This window comes from Taurulus bubalis (genome assembly GCF_910589615.1).
Source record: "Taurulus bubalis genome assembly, chromosome: 13".
NCBI classification, from domain to species: Eukaryota; Metazoa; Chordata; class Actinopteri; order Perciformes; family Cottidae; genus Taurulus; species Taurulus bubalis.
The window spans coordinates 20,171,988-20,194,542 of record NC_136601.1 but is presented as its reverse complement, the minus strand read 5'-3'; the positions used below and the strand labels follow the sequence as shown (position 1 = coordinate 20,194,542).

General features: G+C 45.5%; 1 protein-coding gene across 1 annotated transcript in view; it reads left to right on the top strand.

Annotated features, from left to right (window-relative positions):
- Nucleotides 1-22,555, top strand: part of LOC306745709 (connector enhancer of kinase suppressor of ras 2) — a gene marked incomplete at both ends in the record, with an annotated part of 54,815 nt that extends 32,260 nt beyond the window's left edge. Inside the window, 16 exons of the mRNA XM_079228547.1 lie at nt 2,329-2,475; nt 7,842-7,969; nt 8,116-8,327; nt 10,046-10,132; nt 10,917-11,125; nt 14,073-14,110; nt 14,201-14,243; nt 15,560-15,608; nt 15,913-16,085; nt 17,321-17,394; nt 17,526-17,597; nt 19,108-19,178; nt 19,272-19,372; nt 19,994-20,747; nt 21,920-22,224; nt 22,346-22,555. Coding sequence (XP_079084673.1) covers nt 2,329-2,475; nt 7,842-7,969; nt 8,116-8,327; nt 10,046-10,132; nt 10,917-11,125; nt 14,073-14,110; nt 14,201-14,243; nt 15,560-15,608; nt 15,913-16,085; nt 17,321-17,394; nt 17,526-17,597; nt 19,108-19,178; nt 19,272-19,372; nt 19,994-20,747; nt 21,920-22,224; nt 22,346-22,555 — 2,673 coding nt within the window. The remainder of the gene's footprint in view (nt 1-2,328; nt 2,476-7,841; nt 7,970-8,115; nt 8,328-10,045; nt 10,133-10,916; nt 11,126-14,072; nt 14,111-14,200; nt 14,244-15,559; nt 15,609-15,912; nt 16,086-17,320; nt 17,395-17,525; nt 17,598-19,107; nt 19,179-19,271; nt 19,373-19,993; nt 20,748-21,919; nt 22,225-22,345) is intronic.

Sequence of the window (22,555 nt, the reverse complement as noted above, 5' to 3'; positions counted from 1 at the left end):
GGACCGGGGGTGACGACACAGCTATCCTTAACAAACAAGATATATGACACGTTAATTGGAGGGCTTTAGAGGTGCTGGTTGTCAGTAACCCTTTAACCCATTGACAGACCTAATCCACCTGTTTCTTCACGCTAACCTAAGCAAAGCTAACTGTAGCGGCAATCTTGTCTCCGTCCGGTAATCCCTATTACCACTACTGATGCAGTCTGTGTATGGGCAATGAGCTTGACGCGTAATGAGTCTTCAGAGGCAGTAACTCCATTTTAAAAGGTTTACTCAACAGAAATAAAGTTACAAGATTCATTCAGTGCTCAATTGGGCACAACGGTCAAAACATGGTCTTGCTCTGCAGACTGATTAACCTCAACTGAGGGATATAGGCTCTGACGTAGTCAGTAACGTAGCTTAAAGGAGCATTTCAACACATTTTTCATAAATCACTAAAGACCGGGCTGTAGTTTCTACGTATTAAACAGATTTGAGAGCGGTATCGATCTTCTCATCTAAGTGCTCAAAGTGATCAAATGGTGATCAAAGAATAGCTCTACAATATTTCAAATCTGCCCAGAGATTCAAAATCTGATTTCTTCCAGTTCGGTTTGATACCTAGCCCTATTTCTGTCACTAGGAAATTAATTACAGTGTGTCCTAGTGTGTCCTAGTATGCCCTCTTTTGTTTTAGTGGGCCGAACAGGACTAAACATACTGTAGTAAATTGCATCGACGCTCTTGTTGCTGGTGAACGATGGCTGGCGTTCTGAACTAGGCCGAAGAAAAGCTGGTCATCATTATGTCAGGAATAAGGTCAGATTGGTTCTGTCTGGGTGTGTGTGTGTGTGTGTGTGTGTGTGTGTGTGTGTGTGTGTGTGTGTGTGTGTATGCGTTTGTGGTTGAGCGGGTGTGTGTAAGCGCGGTGGCCTCTGCGGACACATCCAGCAGCTGAGACCAGTGTAGCCAATCAATGGCCTGACGAGTGCTGCAGCTCTGGAGACGGGCTGGCCGGAACCACGAGGAAACTCTGCAGTCAGCACTCCTTGCTTACTCTTTCACCATCCCTCTCTCTTCTTTATAAGCCATACTGACCAGGCCCTCCTTTATCTGAACATGCAGGTCAGTGGCACTGGAAGAGTGTGGTGCATAGTGGCAGTGTTTGGTGTATTGGTATTATAACTGGTTTGGTGAATATTCAGCATAGAGGGTATAAAAGCAGCGTGTCTGAGGCATGGTGGTGAAACAGTTTAGATGCCTGTTGTGTCTGCTGTAGTAGCAGTAGCTTAGGTAACGGATGCCTCACTGACTAAATATGTCAGTAATGTTTTTATATCTCCATATGGATCCAAATCTACATCAAAATGCACACAGTGATATTTATTTCTGCCCTGATTTTTCGATCCTGTGTATTTTTTTGTATTGTTGTTGAATTTAGAAAAATGTGTGAAAAGTGGCGGACAATTATGCTAATTGCCTGATGGCAGTCATAATATTTGGACGTTACTTAAATCAACTCTGGGAATAATGGAGCTTTAAAAGAGACAAACTGTAGAAAATTGGGGCTCACATGACAACGACGTTACAGCTCCTTAAATGAGAGGTGTAATCAAACTTTGCAGGCTAAATTATATTGTAATGTAACAAGTTAAGTTTGTCTGATATTGGGTTGACCCCACTCATATCAATGAGAATTTTTTCCCCAAATATTAGAAACACCTTGCAATATAACACAACACAGCTCAACAGCACCACAAGCTGAAACCTCCAAAAGGGAATCCAAAAAAGTTGTAACAAATCTAAACATCACAACCTTCATTCAGGTCAAATCTATTGCAGAGCTATTGCTTTAGGCTGCATTAATTAATGTTAGCTCGAGTTGCCCAATAAACTGGCAACTAAATGTGTGTCAGATATGCCGCCCACCAGGAAGAATCGCCCAACCAGTTAAAGAGAAACAGTATCTTATTTTGGCATTTTATGGGCTGCATTTGGTGAAGATGGCCTCTAAGGTTCACGGTATATCGGTTGTTGTAAATCGCAGCGTGGGTTTGCACCACAGGTTTGGGTGTCAAGACACTGATTGCTTTTCGGTTTGAGCGGTGGACCTCTGTTGGATCTCCCTCGTTTCCCATCATCCCTCCACTGTCTCAGTCTAATAAAAATGATGAAATAATGAACTACTAGCATGTGGCTTTTTAGTGGCAACAGTTTGGAAATGTCAATCTGTGCGTGGTGGTTTTCCTCAGCCGACTTTCCCAGTGCATTCTGTGCACCGCAAATGTGTGTGTAGCTGTTTGCGGCAGTTGTTTTCAGTAGCCCGGTGTGTGTGCTCCTCAGGTGGGCTGGCAGCTGAAGAACCTGGTCAACGCCCTGAGGGAGGACCCATGCGGAGTCATCCTCACGCTGAAGAAAAGGCCCCAGAACACCCTGAGCTCCACGCCGGCTCTGCTCAGGAACGTGCGCTGGAAACCTCTGGGCCTGCAGGTGAACACCAGCAAACACTTATGACGCCTCACCTGCGGTAGTCTTGTCCATGTTTATCCGCACACTTCTTGATCTCACCGTGACGGATTTGAGGCAGGATGATTTTGCACTATGTGTACAGTGAGCAGCGTGTGTACCTCTGGCGTTCGCTTTGCCTCACTCTCCGCTCTTATTTTCTTTTACTGCCCACACTCTGCATTCTCCTCCTGGCGTTTGAAACAAATATTTTCAAAGGGAACTTGTTCACTGTGTGACCTTGCAACAACACTCCTGTTAAGCGTTTCAACAAATCTCTTATTTATTTATTTTTGTACAGCCTTCCGTACTGCTGGCACAGTTCAAAGCCATTCACAAACATGTTGGTAGCTAAACCTCCATCTAAAGAGAATGTATGCATATAGATAGACAAATAAATGTAGATAGTGAAGGGGGGAAATTCTTACATCGGCACTTTTGTAGTGTGTGTGTGTGTGTGTGTGTGTGTGTGTGTGTGTGTGTGTGTGTGTGTGTGTGTGTGTGTGTGTATAATATGACCTGAACTCTGCGCGGGGCCATAGAAGGTCACCTTTTTCGAAAGAGGGCTGTACAGTGCATCTGAAAAGTGTAATGCTTGTGAGTTTACAGAGTGTGTGTGTGTGTGTGTGTGTGTGTGTGTGTGTGTGTGTGTGTGTGTGTGTGTGTGTGTGTGTGTGTGTGTGTGTGTGTGTGTGTTTACGCGTTTCACTTCAGGGCAAAAACTTAATTCCAGAGCCCAGAAAAGTCACTCAGATTGTGGTGCCCACAAAGGGTTGAGACGTGGGCTGGTCTGATGCTGTCTGAGTGCTTGTGGAGCATCCCGTCTGTGGGCATGAGAAAGCAGTGGAAAATACACGATCTACATGCGAGTGCATGTTCACACATGAGACTTGCACATTCAGGGAGTGTTTTGTGCTTTCTGTAACGGCCTCTGAACCATTAAAAGCCCGTAATAACCGTGAAGCCTGCTGCAACTTCATCGCCGTGTCTGTCTTGAACAAGGATGCTGTCGTGTTAGATCATCGCTCGAAGTCGTTTCCGCGAGCTTATTGTTTGCTGCGTATATACACCAGCAGAGGATTTGGGGGGAATTCTACCCTGATGGGCTGCCCGAGACACAAACGCGCCGTGTGCGCCCAGATCTGAGCGAGCAGATATATGCGGGAGATGAGAAGAAAGGAGTGTTTCAGATTTGTTCTCTCCCAGAAAGACTGGAGCTCTTAATTATTCATAAGCAACTACAGGCAGCTCCACTGGCTCTGAAACAAGAGCCGCTACTCAGCAAATACTGGCGATAATGCACCGAATCCAAAATATCCTGCTTAACAGCCTGTGAGTGTGTGTGTGTGTGTGTGTGTGTGTGTGTGTGTGTGTGTGTGTGTGTGTGTGTGTGTGTGTGTGTGTGTGTGTGTGTGTGTGTGTGTGTGTGTGGCCGCATATGCGCGCTTGTCCATCTGTGTGTGTCAAAGCGAGGTGTGCTTCTGTGCACGTTTGCAGGCAGAGAGAGGTTTCCCGTTATCAGTCGAGTTGCTCCTTTGAGAGGCAGAGGATCTGGGTCACTGCACTCTGCAAGCTTTTGGACGCATACTGTACCTACAAAACCTCTCCAAAACAAACACACATGCGCACCCAGGAACTCCAAGCCTGTTTTTTTTTAATTTCTTCTTCTGTTTTTTTGGAGGATACATCGTGCGTCTGCGAAGTTTAGCCCGATTGTGGCAAACGATCAACCGGATTATAACTAAACCCACAAAGGAAACAATTTATCTCTGCAAATTATCATGTGATTCCAACCACCAAATCTCTCCATGGCAACCTCCTTTATTCAACTCAATAATGGCAAGTCTCTCTCTTTCTGCGCGTTAGGATGGGAGTAAAAGCAATTTAATGATTCCTCGTTATGAGGCTGGCAAGGATTTTCGCAAATACGTTGAGGATTACTGCTGCCTGCCGCGCACGTAGGGATTCATTTCACGCATGACTGAAGGCCACATCAGCGGTCGCATGTGTGCCACACATTGTCCATGACCCCGCGTTCATGAATCTGTTATACGTTTGGATACATAAGTAATTGCTGCTTGAAAATGCTCGCTATTTTGGGCAACATGTATCGTGATGTATTATTGATGGCTTATAGTACGTTCTTTTGGCTTACTTGTGTGAGTAACTTCAAAACCTCCGTCGTCTTTTCAGAGAGGAGCGCTTGATTTAAAATCTCCATCAGATGGTGTTTGAGGCCCAGGATGTTAAGCCAACGTATCAAGATCTTAAACGGCGCAGAAACAGATTTTCTTTAGCATCCACAGTTGCCATGAAAAGTAAATACATATGATAAACGTAAAAGCTACTTGCCTCAGCATAACGACTGGAAACTGAAGCAACTGTAGCGTGGAGTCTGGTTGCCTGGCAACTACACTCCAGTTGTTGGATGGTTGAACAGAGGAGAGATACTATGGGTGAACTGGTGAGCTGGAGGGTGACAACCATGAGTGATGTCAGCCTTCTCACCTGACGCCTATAGGTGTCACATGACATTTCTCGACTCTGAGGTTAATTAGTTGGTTGAACATCTGGTTAGATGTCATCAGTTGATAGCTGTTGAATTGTATGTCATTGCTATGAGACCCTAAATCGGCTTTTTTTTTTTTTTTTACGATCAATAACCCTTCTAGTTATTGTATTAGCTCGCCTTGAGCTTATCACTATCAGACCACACGATACTCGATCAATACAACAAATGGCTATTGTGGTTTATTCTTCGTCTGTGAAAAATCTGTTACAATTCTTTAATGAGCAAATCTAAGGTATCCAAAATATGAATTTAAGTTTTAGGGAAAAAGAAGGAGCAGATATACAATTGTAGGATTTGTTTAACTAACACACGCTGATACTGTTGTCAGGCTTCGTAAGATTCAGTTTATTATCCAGCCCCTTTTATAGAAAGTGTTCTCGCTCAAAATATTATATGAAGCGTATTAGTCTGTTTGTGTGTGCATGTGAAGGTATATTAGTCTGAAAAGGATTTGAGTAGCACACTTTTAGGTAGTTCCTACTGGACGCAGCAGGGGTCCGGTGGTTTGAGAGCTGTTTTAACAGACCGGAATTGAGCCCGCTGTGGAGGTCCAATCTCTCTCTACTTCTTCCCCCACCCACCGTTTCCCATGCAGGCAGCAGTGGGCTGTAATCACTAAATTACTGTTTTCACTCACAGCTCAAGTCACCACACTGCACGGCTCCCCCGCCTCTCTCTCTCTCTCTCTCTCTCTCTCTCTCTCTCTCTCTCTCTCTCTCTCTCTCTCCTGCACTCTTTCTCCCTGTCTCTCTCTCTCTTGCACTCTTTCTCCCTGTCTCTCTCTCTCTCTCTCTCTCTCTCTCTCTATCTCTCTCTCTCTCTCCTGCACTCTTTCTCCCTGTCTCTCTCTCTCTTGCACTCTTTCTCCCGGTCTCTCTCTCTCTCTCTCTCTTGCACTCTTTCTCCCTGTCTCTCTCTCTCTTGCACTCTTTCTCCCGGTCTCTCTCTCTCTCTCTCTCTCTCTCTCTTGCACTCTTTCTCTCTGTCTCTCTCTCTCCTGCACTCTTTCTCCCTGTCTCTCTCTCTCCTGCACTCTTTCTCCCTGTCTCTCTCTCTCTCTCTCCTGCACTCTTTCTCCCTGTCTCTCTCTCTCCTGCACTCTTTCTCCCTGTCTCTCTCTCTCCTGCACTCTTTCTCCCCGTCTCTCTCTCTCTCTCTCTCTCTCTCTCCTGCACTCTTTCTCTCTGTCTCTCTCTCTCTTGCACTCTTTCTCCCTGTCTCTCTCTCTTGCACTCTTTCTCCCTGTCTCTCTCTCTCTTGCACTCTTTCTCCCTGTCTCTCTCTCTCTTGCACTCTTTCTCCCTGTCTCTCTCTCTCTCTCTCTCTCTCTCTCTCTCTCTCTCTCTCTCTCTATCTCTCTCTCTCTCCTGCACTCTTTCTCCCCATCTCTCTCTCTCTTGCACTCTTTCTCCCCGTCTCTCTCTCTCTCTCTCTCTCCTGCACTCTCTCTCTCTGTCTCTCTCTCTCTCTCCTGCACTCTTTCTCCCCATCTCTCTCTCTGTCTCTATCTCTCCTGCACTCTTTCTCCCTGTCTCTCTCTCTCTTGCACTCTTTCTCCCCGTCTCTCTCTCTCTCTCTCCTGCACTCTCTCTCTCTGTCTCTCTCTCTCTCTCCTGCACTCTTTCTCCCCATCTCTCTCTCTGTCTCTCTCTCTCCTGCACTCTTTCTCCCTGTCTCTCTCTCTCCTGCACTCTTTCTCCCCATCTCTCTCTCTGTCTCTCTCTCTCCTGCACTCTTTCTCCCCATCTCTCTCACTTTGTCCTATTTCCTTTTCTCTCTCACGTCCCCCCTCTTCCCACCCTGTCTTCATTATTTATTGTGAAGCCGTCTTACTGTAAGCTGCCTTCATAGGCGCAAGACTGCGAGAGAGAAAGAGATGAAGGAAGGACAGGGCCTGGGGAGGGAGGGGCGATGGAAAGTTTGGAATATGAAATGAACTCGTCTAATGCACTGCTGATGAATTGATGGAACACCGGGCTTCCTTAATGAGAGCGCTGCCGTCCTCGCCTCCACTCTTGTCTGTTTATGTATTCTGTCCATACTCGCGTCTCCTCTCCAAAATGGAGAGTCCCCCTCCGACGTACAGTGAAACACCACATCTTTCAAAAAACCTGGACAAACCGTCCCCTGGGAACAATTGTCTGCTCGAGCTCGTATTCGTCACCCCAGCTGTTCCGGCTGAGGACAAAATATAATTCACTTGAAATTCGGACAGAGTTTCCATGGCACCCTGTCCTCACGGAGTACCTGATGACGATGAAGTGTCCTTGAATCAAGCTGAGGCAGGAGGCCACGCCAGCTTTCCTTCGCCGAGCTTCCCTCTCTCGTAGCGCGGGAGAGGGGAAGATGAGGAGCGCGAGGAGAGGAGGGGTTGTCATGGGAACAGACACGGAGAGCTCCTTGTGAGTGAAGAGGCTTGAGACAAAATGACAGAATAGTGAAGCGATTGAACGTGGGAGAGGCTGCACACTCAGACAGATGTATAAAAAAAAGAAGAAGAACAAAAAAGACAACACACACACACAACATGGCAGCTGTGTGGAGATAACTCTCCTGTTAAAAAAACAACGAGTGCGGCGGTGCGAGGAGGATCACACGAATAAAAGGTTCCCCTCCTGACGTAGAGCTGTGTGCTTGTCTCTCTGTGAGGCAGGAGGAGATCCAACGCTGCAGGGTGTTGCTCCCAGACCCCCTCGCCATCCGCCAATTATAGCTCCAAGGTGCGAGTCATTCTCTCCTCCTTCCTCTACTCTCTCTCTCTCTCTCCTCCCTCCTTCAGCCGGTGCCCACCAGCCCCACCAGCACCTCCCCGACGCCCGGCGGAACTTTGGGAATGTCCAAAATGGACGCTCCCAGCATGCAGGACGTCTATATCCTCTCCCCCGTCTCTGGACTCTACAGCACCAGGTCAGCCGTCGATGCAGATGTCGCTTAGGATAATTATTTGTATTATTTTGATGATATGATGACACCAATGATGCTGCTGCTGCTGATGATGATGATGATGATGATGATGATGATGATGATGATGATGTTGACTTTGCTCTCCTCAGGGAGGAGCTGGGTCTGATGTCCTGCGACGACATCAGCCGCTACAGCGTGAGCTCCCAGTCCGGCTCCAAAGGCTCCGAGGCCGTCAGCTACTACCTGGACCAGGACAGCGGTCAGTATTTCTCCCTGCTGGAGGGAGACGGACCCCCGGGGTCTGACTACGACAGGGGCCGCAACACGGGGGTTCGCCGGCGGGACAAGACCCCGACCCATGGTAAGACGGAGAGCGCCATTCGACAGTGTGGACGGGGCGGTAGTGGTTCCGGTCCTGCTGGTTTGGTTCGCAGGACGGCATGCTCTCTCACACCCAGTTTTCTCACCCTTTTCTCGGAGCTCCTCCTCCTCCATCATTCACCTCATGCCTCTGCTTCTTTGTGTCTTCACCACGCGCACGAACGTCCCAAAAAAAAAGAAACACTGATCACATGCTGAAGGGTCAGTCCTAAAAACACTGTGTCCAGCTCCCTGTCTGCCCCACCACCAGTGTCACACTTGTCCAAGACACCCAGACATCCTACACCTTCTTGGGAGACTCTCAAGGGGCCTGGAATAAGCAGAGCGAGGGTCATGTGACAGGCCTGTGATATGCAGAGCGAGGATCATGTGACAGGCCTGTGATAAGCAGAGCGAGGGTCATGTGACAGGCCTGTGATATGCAGAGTGAGGGTCATGTGACAGGCTTGTGATAAGCAGAGCGAGGGTCATGTGACAGGCTTGTGCCGATCACATCGTATGCCGATGATTGATTAGTCCTACACCGATTATTAAGGTGATTTTAGCTAACTTCGTATCAGGTGTAATGATTCATAAGATTTATCTCTAGAATCTATACTGCACATTGAGAGAGTTTGTGGAATTGTATTGTTTAAGTTGAGACACGACAGGTGAATTGGGTGAACATTTTGACTAATAGATATCCCCAAGACACTTCCCAGTTGATTACTGATATTTAGAACATTATTTTATTGTTTTCTGAAATTGTATGTTTAAATATGCAAATGGAGCAGTATGTATGTGCTCATTTTAGTAGATTTAAAAAATCCTTGTTTCATTTTGTTGACATATTAGAGAGCACATTTTGGATATCTTTTTGTATTACTCCATACATTTTAAAGTACTACCAACAATGATAAAAAAAAGAAAATCTAAATCAAACCAAATGCTCTATAAATCAGGCTATGAATGATACATGAAGAAACCCTTTGGTAAAAACCTGCAGAATATAGATATAGATACTGAATATAGAGTCTGGGAAACAACAGCTTATTTACGAACAGCCTTTAAAGATATTTTTTGTAGAATTACATACATTTTAAAGACTCTAAAGGTGAAGATTTTAAAAACAATATAACTACTAGATATCGCCACGAAACTTTCCAAGTTGATTACTCTCAACTTGACAAGTATATTTTGTAATAAAAGTTAGTTTGAAAATAAAAACCCGCTGGCCCGATCAAGAGCCAGCAGTTGTTTTTTCCGTTCTGTGCTCCGGTAGAAACACGGCAACAAGGAGAGTTAAAGAGAGACCAAAAGATAGTTAAAAATAGAGTGAATAATAGACGTACATTTGCTGTCATCATTGATGACTGAGGAGCGAGGTTGAAACACCTCCTATATATAGACAAGCTGTAAGATAATAGCTCACCTGTGGTCATCACCCAACAGTGAGCGTGCTAACAGATTAGCTCACTGCTGCTAGTTCAGCTGTCCCTGCTGTGCGGGAATTTACCGGGAATAGAAAGCTTACGAGATAGCAGGTCATAGCGGTCCCTCGAGAGTCTCCCCTTTCTTCCCCCTCACCTGCACACACTTTGTCTCACCTGTCCACCCCTCCAGCTGTCTCCCACGCTGTGTCTCGGTCACCGCCTTCCTCTCCCCCCTCCCCACTCCCTCCCCCGAGACGACTCTCTGATTGCTGATTGGTTGTTCCAGGTGACCTCAGGCCTGTTTCCATGCCTCCCGAATATAACTGGATGGCCGAGGCCAAGGAACCCAGCATGGGCAAGAGAGGGAGCCGAGGTACACACACACACACACACACACACACACACACACACACACACACACACACACACACACACACACACACACACACAAGGGTCGGACTGGTGCCGCGCTATGCTCCATACTCGGCTCAACACATTTCAGCTCATCCTCTGGTTATCCATGGTGGTGTGGTTGTGAGGATACATATCTGCCCGGTATGTATCTGACAGAGCGACAAGTAAACATAAATGCAAGGAAATTGCATTTATACAGCTGCTCTGGGTTTTTCTACGTGACCAATTTTCACCAGTGTCACCATTTTGCGGCGAGACTTGATCTGTATTCGACCGAGGATCCTCACTCTACCATCAGAAAGTCCATGAATAACATTAAAGCACAATAGCACTGTTTGGGGTCCGCCTTTCTGCTTCTCTTCCTCTCAGGCACTTTATTTTTTTTTCACACATTTAAGTATATGGATAATAAACAAATTAGGTGAGAAGCTTTTTCCTCTCTGGAGCTAGAGCAGACTAAAAGTGTCTGTGACTGACAAGCTTTCGCAGTAGTGCCTCCAAATCAAGCATAAGCATTGCAGACAGATTAGCTGTATGTCCTTCGGCTGTGGATCCATCTCAGGTGCTCCAGCTCTGAGGCTCTTGTATCTATCTGTAAAGGTCTATTCACCCTCATCTGTTTCTTCTCTCTACGACGCTAACCCCCTTCCCCGCCTCCGTGGTTTTCCTCCCTCTGTCATCCGCCCAGCTGAGCCTGTCCATCGTCTAACTGCTCCACGCCTCTACCCTTCTCATCCCCACAGATTCAGACAACTCCCTGTTGCGTTACCTCAGCGACGACAAGATCCTGGTGATCGAGGAGGAGCCCGAGGGCCCGGGAAGGGAGAGCCGGCGGGATTCCACCAGACGCTCCCGGCGTAAGAGCCGCAATCCCAGCAGCCCTAGCTTTCCCATCAGCCCCTCCATGCTGTCCTCCACCCTGCGCCTAGACCAGCCACCCGACGCTTTGCCTGTATGTACACAGTTTTTGAACTGGGGTTTCTGACCTTTCCCGTGTATGTATGAGTGAAACGTGTCGCGGTGCTGAAACTAGACACATTTTTCTTTCCATTTGTGTCTGGTATTGTCTGTTTAGGTCTGTTAGACGTGTGCCGTGTGTCTATTTTATGTAAACGTGGACGGAGAACGGACGTTACATGCCATGTTAGAGGATAAGGGCTATATGCTGTATTTTTATTAATGTTAACAAATCCCATAAAAAGACTAAAACCAACATGTATCTTATTCCTTTGTGTCATAGTGCTCTATCTTTTTCCATTATTGCCCAAACATTAGAAGACAGTCATTCCCAAAGACTGGGTCGGCACTCAACGATGGCTCGCAGGGGATTTTATTAGGGTTGGCAAATAGATGAATGTCTTCCATCGCGCCCTTTTCTCAGCGCCAGCATCTGTTTTCAATTCTTTTGGCCGCGTCTGTCTATCCTGAGGTCTATATTTCGGACACACACTATCACAACACAAACCAAAACTCATTTAGGAGCAGATCGGCCAGATTGAGCCGTAACAAGCTTATCTATCTATAGTTAAGTCTTTTATTTAACGTTTATATCTGTAGTACACCTTTGAGCCACACGAGGGAGCCCACATGTTCGTATTATTGTGATAATTGTATATCTATGTTACATATTTCACACACGATTTAGGTTTTCAGTCAGAATGTAATATGGACTAATGTATTGTGTGTTTGTCTTTTCATGGGATTTGTTAACAGTAAGAAAAAAAGCACCACTTTATCCTTTAAAGGCGGCTGAAAAGTCTGACTTGTGTCGACTATATTATTCAATGTGCATGCGTGTTTCACCAGACCTCACACGGTTGGCAACAAATGATGAGCAGAGAACCAGCATGCACAATACTGGGACCGTAAAGCTGAAGCCACCATTCATTTTAATGTTAACTCCTCGTCTTTTGCTACCGTGAAATGTTAAAATATCTGCTGTAAAAAAAATGAAAGGCCCATTAGTGGCACTATAATCACCTTCAAGGCTTTAATCCTGACTCACTCGCACAGCTTCCCTCATCTTGCAGTGTATGCCCGTGTCCTCTCAGAGGGAGACTGCTTGGTGTTGCAGGATCGGTCACGGTGTTCTCAGATCCACACACTTTGTTTTTGTGTGTGTGTGTGTGTGTGTGTGTGTGTGTGTGTGTGTGTGTGTGTGTGTGTGTCAGGTAGAGGAGACAAAGGAGAGTGAGGATGATCAGTGTCATTGCATGGCTGCCAGCTTCACGGATTATGAGAACAACAGTGTGACACTCTCTGACACGCCCCTCTTTAACTTTTCTCTCATGCTCTCGCCAGTACACACACACACACACACACACACACACACACACACACACACACACACACACAAACAACAGGCATACAAAAACAAACACACACTAGCACACAGGAGTGCATTTGTATGCAGGGTAGCCATCTCAGGACTCATCCTAACTCATCCTAATATCCCCATCTCCGCAGACACGTCTGAGTCTAAATAGGAGTTTATTCTGGACAAACACACACACACACAAACACACACACTTGCATGCGCACATGCACACAAACACGTACCCCTATGAGTAGGTGCATGACTCAGCATCAGCCAGACCAATTACAAGTGCGACTGACAGACTGTGCTTAAAACACACTGCACGCAATAACACACACACACACACACACACACACAGGCAGCGCGCTAACAGTTTAGCTAACACCAGCCCTCTGTAACCCTCTCAGCTGCATGCTTCTCATGGTGGTGACTCATTTCTATTCTGTGGCACATGAAGTACACTATCCGGAGCTAACAAGCATACGCTAACCTTAATGACCTGGCTGTTTCCTTTCTCTTATTCGCTCTGTATGATTCTTTTTTTATATACAACACACAAAATACTAACATTTTAGCACATTTTACCGACGGACAAGTCATAGTGACATTTCATGTATTTTATGATAAAATTGTTGCATAATGGTAAATTAATGGATTGTGAGGTGATAGGCCCCTGCCTAATGGCTATGACTCAGGGGCCCCTGGGCCCCGACTGGGTGCCTGAGCTTGTGGCCCGTAGGACCATTCGTGTAAAAGTGTATCCACACTTGGGACAAAGAATAGCAGGTGAAGAATTGTTATAATACAAAACATGTACTCTATATATACATATATATATATATTCCATTCCATTGTGAGGATTACAGGATTATATATCGGGGTCAGCTCCACACCTGTGAACAATACTTGATTACATTCTAGTCACTGGAGGAATTAAACATGTAATCAGCCGGAAAATGATCTATTGGTGATGGAATTGATCCAATGTGAAGCAGCCGGAGTCCTAAGGAGAGGCTGGCAACTTTTAATATTAAAATAATTTATGAATAATATATATTTATAATTTAAACATATAAAAAGACAGTATTTGTTGATTACCTGTTCCCGTACTGTATCCTGTTTATTTGAATAGATTTCACTTTCAATCAAATATGTTACAATCCTTTTAAATAGTTCAAGATCTTTGTTCTATACAGTCTTGGGACATATAAAAACAAACTGTGCTGATTTTACTTAGTATTGTATTAAATCGTGTAGTTCTAGTTTTTTTTAACTTCATTTTTCACGATAAGAGACTTTGAGAATGTGCGTTGTTACAGCTGCAGTTCATGGATTAATTTATACAGTATTTCACTGTAAAGAGGATAACCAGCACACATTGGGTCAACAATTACATGGATGGGAAACGCTTTAAATGACAAATATATCAACATCTTTTGAATTTTGCCCACCTCTTAAAAAGTGCCTGTTGGTTCTCTAACTTTTCAATACAGACTGTACTGATTATTACCCAAAAATGTGCACAGAAGAAGCGTATATGCATTGAGTTTTTTGATGAAGCCTTTTCTTTCCTCTGTCTCAGCGAGGTGCGGACACACTGCGAGCAGACACAACAGACAGGTGAGTGTGTGTTTGTGGTTTGACCACATGCTTACAAGTGATGAAAGGAGTTGTTTGTGGTTACATCCAATCCTGTCTGTCCTCCTGCAGGTACTCCGGCTCGGGGAGCTCAGGAGCCGCCTCCATGAGGAAGGTAGGAGAGCAGACGGTGCTGTGGGGCTGACTGAGCATCTCCTAGATGTTCTATACATCTAACGCTCTGATGGTTTAGTTACCTGGTTTTTAAATAATGCTGTCTTTCCAGTACATTTATATTCTGACTCAGACTGCGTTTTAATGATGCAGTCATTTCAACAATAAGTCACTTCAACAATAAGTAGACATTCACTGTTATGCGTGGAGCTTCAGTGTGTCCAAGTAAAAGCTAGACATCACATATACGGCCAGACAAGAATGGGAGCGATACCTGAGATGAAATCCAATCGGGACTGTAATAATTAAATAAAAGCTAGCGGTCAGATGAGGTGAATTGGTTTCCACATTTAGGTTACTGAAACACAGGAAACTGTCTTAGTCATTATCCCTCGCCTCTCCTCCAAAGCACTGTGAGTTGCAGCATACAATGAGTCAGCTCCACTATAAACATATTTACTCGGCTTTGCCACCTAGATAAATGCTCAGACAGTGTATTCAGCTATGTTAATGTCATACCCATGGCTACTTATCTTACTCACATTAGCTTCTTTCTGATGGTCGAGATAGTGTGCTATTCCGGTGCGTTTGATCAACACAAAATATGATTGAAAAGTGAGTGCCTGTAACTTTGAATGCACAATAACAATGCTCTTCCTCTCGCAAATGGAAAGTTGAATTCATCAGCAATAAACGGCACCCACTAGCATTAGCCACAGACACTAGCTTACTGTGGCTAAAGCTAGCTAACGTGAGCTAACTTCATATGGTTATTGCTGTACAACGGACATTACTGAGTTTACGACTCTTTTGTTACACTACTTTTTAACACTAAACATTACAACACATGCAGAATTGTAATGTATGGCCACAGTAGGGGTTATTCAGTGAAAGTGCTGCCCGTCATGCTGATAGCGTGGCTAAAATCATTGGGTCCATTTCATCACCAATGCCTCTTAATACGGTAGCCTATCAGGAACAATCTCTAAACTAGGTCTTGAACTATTTTGATGCATGTTTTCAAAAGACTACAATTAGCGAGCAGTTAAGGTGATATCATTCAGGACAGCCTGACCTCACTGTGGGTTGTTTCATCTCCGTGGAATATACAGCTCATTTTGCCCCATCACAGGTTGTGGGTCACTTCCTGGCTGTTTTGTAGCACTGTGAACCCTCTGAGCGTGTAATCCTCTCTGCTGTGTGCTGGATCAAAGACAAAATAAGCTAAACATGGAGAGTGAACTTGCTGTAACCTCTCTACGTGCATCAACACCAATCTTTTTCTCATCTCACATGTTTTTTCTCTCTCCCCTCTAGTCTTTCCATTACACCTCTCTAAGAACGAAAACCAAAAGGAGAAGTAAAGGTACACACACTGGTGCATTTTCTCTTTCTGTTATGATCGTGAAGGTTCTGCCACTGTACATGTATGTTAGCATAGGCAGCTTCAGAAAGCGGGAACCTTTTATCCCAAAAACGAGGCTCAATCTAAATGACTAAACTCTCAAACGAAACCTGACAGACTTAAGTTCACATTGTTTTTTATTTTAAATAACGAAATACCTGCTCTAAGCCACTTCTGACTTAAAACGAGTCCAGCCACTTAGTGCTTAAATACCAGATGCTAGGGAAATCCCTTTTCGTATTAACATCCTGTCCTCTCTCTGCAGGATCCCTCTCTAGTGCCAGTCGAAGGAGAATTTCCTGTAAGGACCTGGGTCACGGTGACTGTGAGGGCTGGCTGTGGAAGAAGAAGGATGCTAAAGGCTACTTCACCCAGAAATGGAGGAAGTACTGGTTCATTCTCAAAGAGTCCTGCCTCTACTGGTACACCAACCAAAACGTAAGGAATCACACGCAACTGTCATTATGTCCTGAATCTAATTATCAGAGCTTTCTTTATTTATTGACACACTAATAAATAGCAATCACAGATTTAAAACAAGCAAACAAGGGAATTAAAGGTTAAAATCAGCTACATAATGTCGTCTGTGAGTTATCTCGAGTTAGGTGCAAGACTTTAAATATTTGACAGCACATCTGCTTTCTGAACTGGGAGACATAGACTTTGAGAGATGAGGGCATTTGACATTTCTTATAAAAGATGCACTTGAGTTGCATTGTGGGTTTACGTATACAGCTGTGAAGTTGTCCTCACATGTAAACATGAGAACATAAACATGACCATGCAACTGCAGGGACTGCAGATGGAAATTAGCTAGTAGATACATTTGGTACACAATATCTCTTCTTCTTTTTGAGATTAATGTATTTATGTACATGGTCCCTGATATAAATAAACTAAACTTAAACATAAGTGCTGTTTTTATGTAACGTTGCCATTTCTGCATTAGCGCTTTCTGTGCTTTCGTATGTTCTGCGAGTAACGATTAGTTTCATTGTTGATTAATCTGCCAGTTATTTAAAAAAAAAATTATAATCTTTGGTTTAAAACATCAGAAAAGTGGAAAAATGTCCTGTTCAATTTTCCCCAGCCCAAGGTGATTTCATCAAAGGTCTTCTTTTTTCAGGCCAAAAAGCTAAAAGCCAAATATATTCCATTTACTTCAATGTAAGACAAGGAAAGCAGCTAATTCTCAAATTCGTGAAGCTGGAACCATCAAATGAACCATGAATCTATTATCAATATAGTTGAAGATTAACTCCCAATTAATGAATTGACAAATCATTGCAGATCTAATCCAAGTTGATCGGGTCTTTAAATTCAGGGCATTTTGACCTCAGACAAACACTCACAGTAAGACTTTAGATGTAGTTTAGATGTTTGGATTAATGGATTATTAAAATGTTTGCAAGACTACGAAGAAAAAAGCCTGCGAATCAATTGTGCATGTGATAGTTTGTTTACACAGCCCGGTTTTAAAGCAAATACAGTCATATCTCATCTATCTTTTTCCTGTCAAGGGGTGAAAAGAGCCAAAATAAACAGCATATGCTGTTTTCATATGCTTGACTAGACGACTACTATCCAGAATAAAATTGGTGTGTCAGTGTGGATGACATTTTGTTCCGTGTGCTGATGATGTACCACCACTCTCCATCTGTCTCTGCCTGCAGGATGAGAAGGCTGAAGGCTTCATCAGCCTCCCTGAGTTCAGAATAGACCGAGCCATAGAGTGCAGACGGAAATTGTGAGTGTCCCTCACATGTCGCCAAAATTACTAATCAAGCACATTTGCTCTCGCCCACACAACATGAACGCACACACACCTACGTGAAAAAAACAACACTAATCAGTCTTCTTCTCCCCGACCGACTGCAGTGCATTCAAAGCCTGTCATCCCAAAATCAAGAGCTTCTTCTTTGCCACAGATTGTCTTGAGGAAATGAACAGGTGAGTGTGTGTGTGAGTGTGTGTGTGTGTGTGTGTGTGTGTGTGTTGAGCGCGTGCTTATGTCTTAATGTGGACAATAGTCAGATGCTGGGGACATCACATGTCCTTTCATGAATATTTTAGCCGAGTAAACCAAGTTTACACAAGGCACCAGCCCACACAACACAGCCCATGAATAAGGCATGAACCTGGCCCTGTTGTTAAATGTAGAACTGTGTGTGTGTGTGTGTGTGTGTGTGTGTGTGTGTGTGTGTGTGTGTGTGTGTGTGTCACGTGTGTGCTCATGTGAGAGTGAGATCGTAGTGATGTTTGCAGGAGTGCTATCTGATGAGCTCTAATTATCCACACCTCTCCTCGATGACATGGGGAGATAATTGGGCGATAGTAATTAACCAGCTATATTTGTCTTCCATACTGTGCTGGGATGTTCACGTGCGACAGCGCTGTTGCACACATTTGCATGTACGTGTGAAAAAGTGGGTGTTGGTATCGGTATCATAAAAAAATTGAAAATGTTGAAAAGTTGTTGCAGTGAAAACGGGGCGACAAACACAAATAGCTCGTTTATAATAAAAAGCTACGCTGAAGATTGGAAAAGACTGATGCTCAAAATTGACTGAACGAAAAAATAACTTGCTCTGAATCTTTTCCTCATTCACAGCAAATCCCACGGAAAGACCTAAATTGGCAATCTTCGAAAATGGCTCACAAAGTGTTTGTGTAGTGTTTTGAGCAAACACTACACAAACAGGAGGAAACAGTGCATTTGTTTGGGACTATTTTCAGCCGGGGATTAATATGCATGTGGCGTGATTGTAAGTATCTCTGGCAACAGAGCGGTGTATGTGGGATCAACTCCAAATAGACTACAGTGCCCATGTCCATCTTCACGAAGGAACATGTCACCCAGGGCAACAGTGGCTCACTTATGTGATTTTAATAGTTTTTGGACAACAAAGGGGCTCGATGGCACAGAAGAATAAGCGACACCCGTTAATAGGATCAAGTCATAGTTGGTTCTGGTCTCGATTTGTAGAAAATGAGAGAATCTTTTAAATCTTAAGTATGATGAGTTTCCTGTCCCTCGTGCGCAGACTGGGCCTCCGTTCTCAGTAGCGACTTTAATGTTCGGCGTCTGCAGAGAGTCACAGGACGAGCTCGGGGATGTGAAGGGGTGTGGAGGAGGACAGGAAGCCTGCGGAGAGGGAACGCCATCTCAGACTCATCGGACAGAGGATTGTGCCTTCTCTCTTTCTGCATCCATCTCTCTAATTATCTCCATGCTTTTCTTCCCTCCTCATCAGGGGGAGAGGACCCATTTAGACTGATATCAGCTCATAAGAGACACTTCAATTATTTAAAGGGAAAGCTTTTCATGCATCACCGACGGTTTACCCCGTGTAACCCATTCTTTTCTCGCCTCCTCTTTCCATCTATCCTCTGACGCCCTCCTCCTCCTCCTCATGCATCTCAACTGCGTTCTTTTTCTTCCTTTCCTTGTGTCCTATAGGTGGATGAACCGACTGGGGCTAGCTGCTATTGGCTACACACCAGATGACAAGGTGCCTCGCCACGACGAAGGTGAGACGGATTGACTTTTCTAGCTATTACCAACCTTACCCTGTCGCCCATGAACTGCTAACATGTACGTGTGTTTTTTTATCTCATGGCCAGACTACTGGAGTGAGAGCGATCAAGACGAGGTCGACGGCTCTATGACGCTCAAACAGGAGGGACCCTCATCCCTCTGTGATACTTATCACCGCACGCCATCAGTAAGCACACACACACACACACACACACACACACACACACACACACACACACTCAACATAATCTTTGCAGTGTTTTGCATCTGATGGAATATTTTATTCCTAAAAGCCCCACAGTTTTCTGAGCTGCATAGACCAGAGCTCTCAGTATTAATAAAACATCAGACTGTGAGAGTTTCTGGTTCTGTTCGCAGCCAAGACATCACTTGTCTTTAATCGGCTGCCAGAACTGCTTCACAATCCGACCTCTAGGTGGCGACAAATGCCACTGCTCATTACATCTCTGACGGATAATGTCACGCTGGAATAGACTCCATGTTCAGACATGTGCACAAAGGTCCAGTGGCATTGGCACCATGTTTGCCCGGCTGAGCTACACGGCAATCATGTCAGTCATTCTGCCATCCCATTGCTTTTTTTGCGCTCATCTTTTGTTCTATTTCTGCCCTCTTTGCCTGTGCTTCTTTCTTCTCTCCTTCCTTACACACCTCCTCCCTCTCCTTGTTTTGCGGATCACATTTTCCTTGTACCTGTGCTCACCTATCTGTCAACTTCTGTGCGTCCCTCCTCACTCCTCTCCATACTGACCGGCCTGTCCACCTCACAAACCCTTTGGGCCCTCAGTCTAACTTCCTTCACAGTTACGACCAGTTGCCCCGCTCAGTCAGCTCCATGAGCCTTATGCGCTCCACTCCGTCCCCCCTCCCTCCATCGATGAGTGCCTCCACCTCCCCCATCCCTCCACAGATGGTCTCTTCCACCTCCCCTCTACCTTTCCAGGTCAATTCCTCGAGCCCCTTCCCGGAGCCCAAGCACGGCCGACACTTCTCCAGCGAGTCCACGCACTCCCACTCCTCGGCCGAGGACCAGCGTGGAGACGGCATGGGCATGGGCACGGGCACGGGCAGCACCAGCACCCACTCGTCCGGCTGCCGCTCCACCCATCGCGAGCGGCGCTCCTGGCAGGACCTCATCGAGACCCCTCTGACCAGCGCAGGGCTGCACTTCCTCCAGACGGCGCCGGGGGAGAGCGACTACGGGGGCCTAATGGGGAGCATGGCTGGAGAGATGGGGATGTACGGGGGTCTGGGCAGGCAGGGCATGTCCCCCGAGAGGCGCAGGCAGGCCACGCTGCCCGTACGGAGACACCACGCCGCGGAGAGGGACAGGGAGCGCGACGGGCCCTTCCCTCTGGAGCGAGGGCCGCACACGCACAGCCACACACACCGGCGCTCTCACAAGCAGCGCAGCCAGAGTCTGCCCAGGAACAGAGACCCCATGCCGGGAAAGCTGATACACACCTCGCCTCACATGGAGGAGAGGAGCGAGGACGAGGAGGCGGAGGGGCAGGCTGCAGATATACTAGAGGGTGAGGAGGGTAAGGAAATGACACACAGTATAGTGTGAAAAAGTGTTTTTTAATGAGCTCACGAGTCAAAAATAGTGTGCTATACCTTATGATTATTTAATTTAAGACGGTGTTGTCTCCGAACACTACTGCAACTAAATAAGGACCTGTATAGAAAGTCGTGTAAACAGGCTACGGGGGAAGTGGACCCTGCAGGATGTTGGGGAAGAGGAGACAGAAAGCATAAAGTAGTAATACATGTATTATAGCTAAAATGGTATCATTCAGGCAGTGGTGGAGGAAGTATTCAGATCCTTTACCGAAGTAAAGTAAGAATGCCACACTGTTAAATACTCCATTAAAAGTCCTGCATTGAAAATGTTCCTGAAGTTTAAGTGTTATTTGCATAAAAGTAAAAGTACTCATAATGCAGCAAACAGTTTACATGTTGCATTATTATCACTGATGCATTAATATGTATTATTATAAAACATACTGAATATTGTTTTATCACCTTGATGCTTCATGACTTTAATTAATTTCATGAAAATTGCTTCTAAACATGATTTTGAACTGATTATATTTTTCAGAAGTCCACCTCTGATTTTGGTCTCGGAGGTCAGAATTACAAAATGTTTCACTGAATTGTAGCGAAGTGCATTTATAATGTGGCATAAAATGTAAGTTATTATATTATTATTGTATATTATACATAGTATCATATATATATGATATATATATGATATATTCTCATGATATATAGTCATGATACAAAATCTTTGGGGTCACAAGATGGTCATCATGTATAAGAAATATTAAAAGATCAAATTCTGCTGCACAATATTAAATTGTTTTGGCCTTTTACTTCTCTGATTTTTCCCTAGTATCTGTACTAGGAAAACTGTAGCTTTAAAGCCTCCAAAAAATATTCCACTGAAAACCAACCTGCGGTAACACTTGTTCAACAGTATTTGTTATTCAGGTGCACAAACACAAACGGTGGGAAACCGTTAGGCCTCAAGCATACATCAAATGTCAGAGAATAGTGAGCCCGAGCCCAAGTTAACACCTTTGCTTGTTTTCTTTTTACCAACTTTCCAAAAAAATCTCAAAATAGTCGGTTAAGCATCACCAACCAGCTCTGCATTAAACACACACACACACACACACACATCCAAGTGAAGCTCATTGTGTCACTCCAGCAGTGAACCTGACTCTGACCGGCCCGCTCCTGGGTGTCTCGGACCTGCGGGAGTTGAGAGTCGAGAGCAGAGAGAGGAGGGTGTCGGAGGGGAGGGAGCGGCGGGTGTCGGAGGGCCGTGAGCCGGAGCCGTTGGACGGGCTGGAGCAGCTGTACCGGGCCCTGGAGCAAGCCAACGTCACGGCCCTCGGAGACCCAAAACCCTGTAGCAGGCAGGAGTTTCGACGCTGTTTCACGCAGAGAGTCAGGGACCCTCTGCTCAACGACAGGCTGCACCGGGTCCGGGCCCTGCGCAGCACCTTGAAGGTACAGCCCCCCAAAAACAGAGGATTCTGTCACAAACACAACAGGGATTCAGGGGTTTACAGAGAGATTGGTGTGTGAGGATTCAATGCGCTGACTCCCCGGTGTCTCTTTGCTCCCCCAGGCCAAAGAGTCCGAGCTGGCGGTAATCTGCGCCCTCCTGGAGGACCCTGGCCTGTGCTCCGAGACCTTCAGAGAGTGGAAGCAGTGGCACGGCGAGGTCTACTCAGACATCTGCCAGCTCAGTCCTGGCACCAACGGCCAGGACGACCTCTCCCCGCTGGCCGCGCCGCTCATGACCCACACACACTCCTTCATCGAGACGCACGTGTGA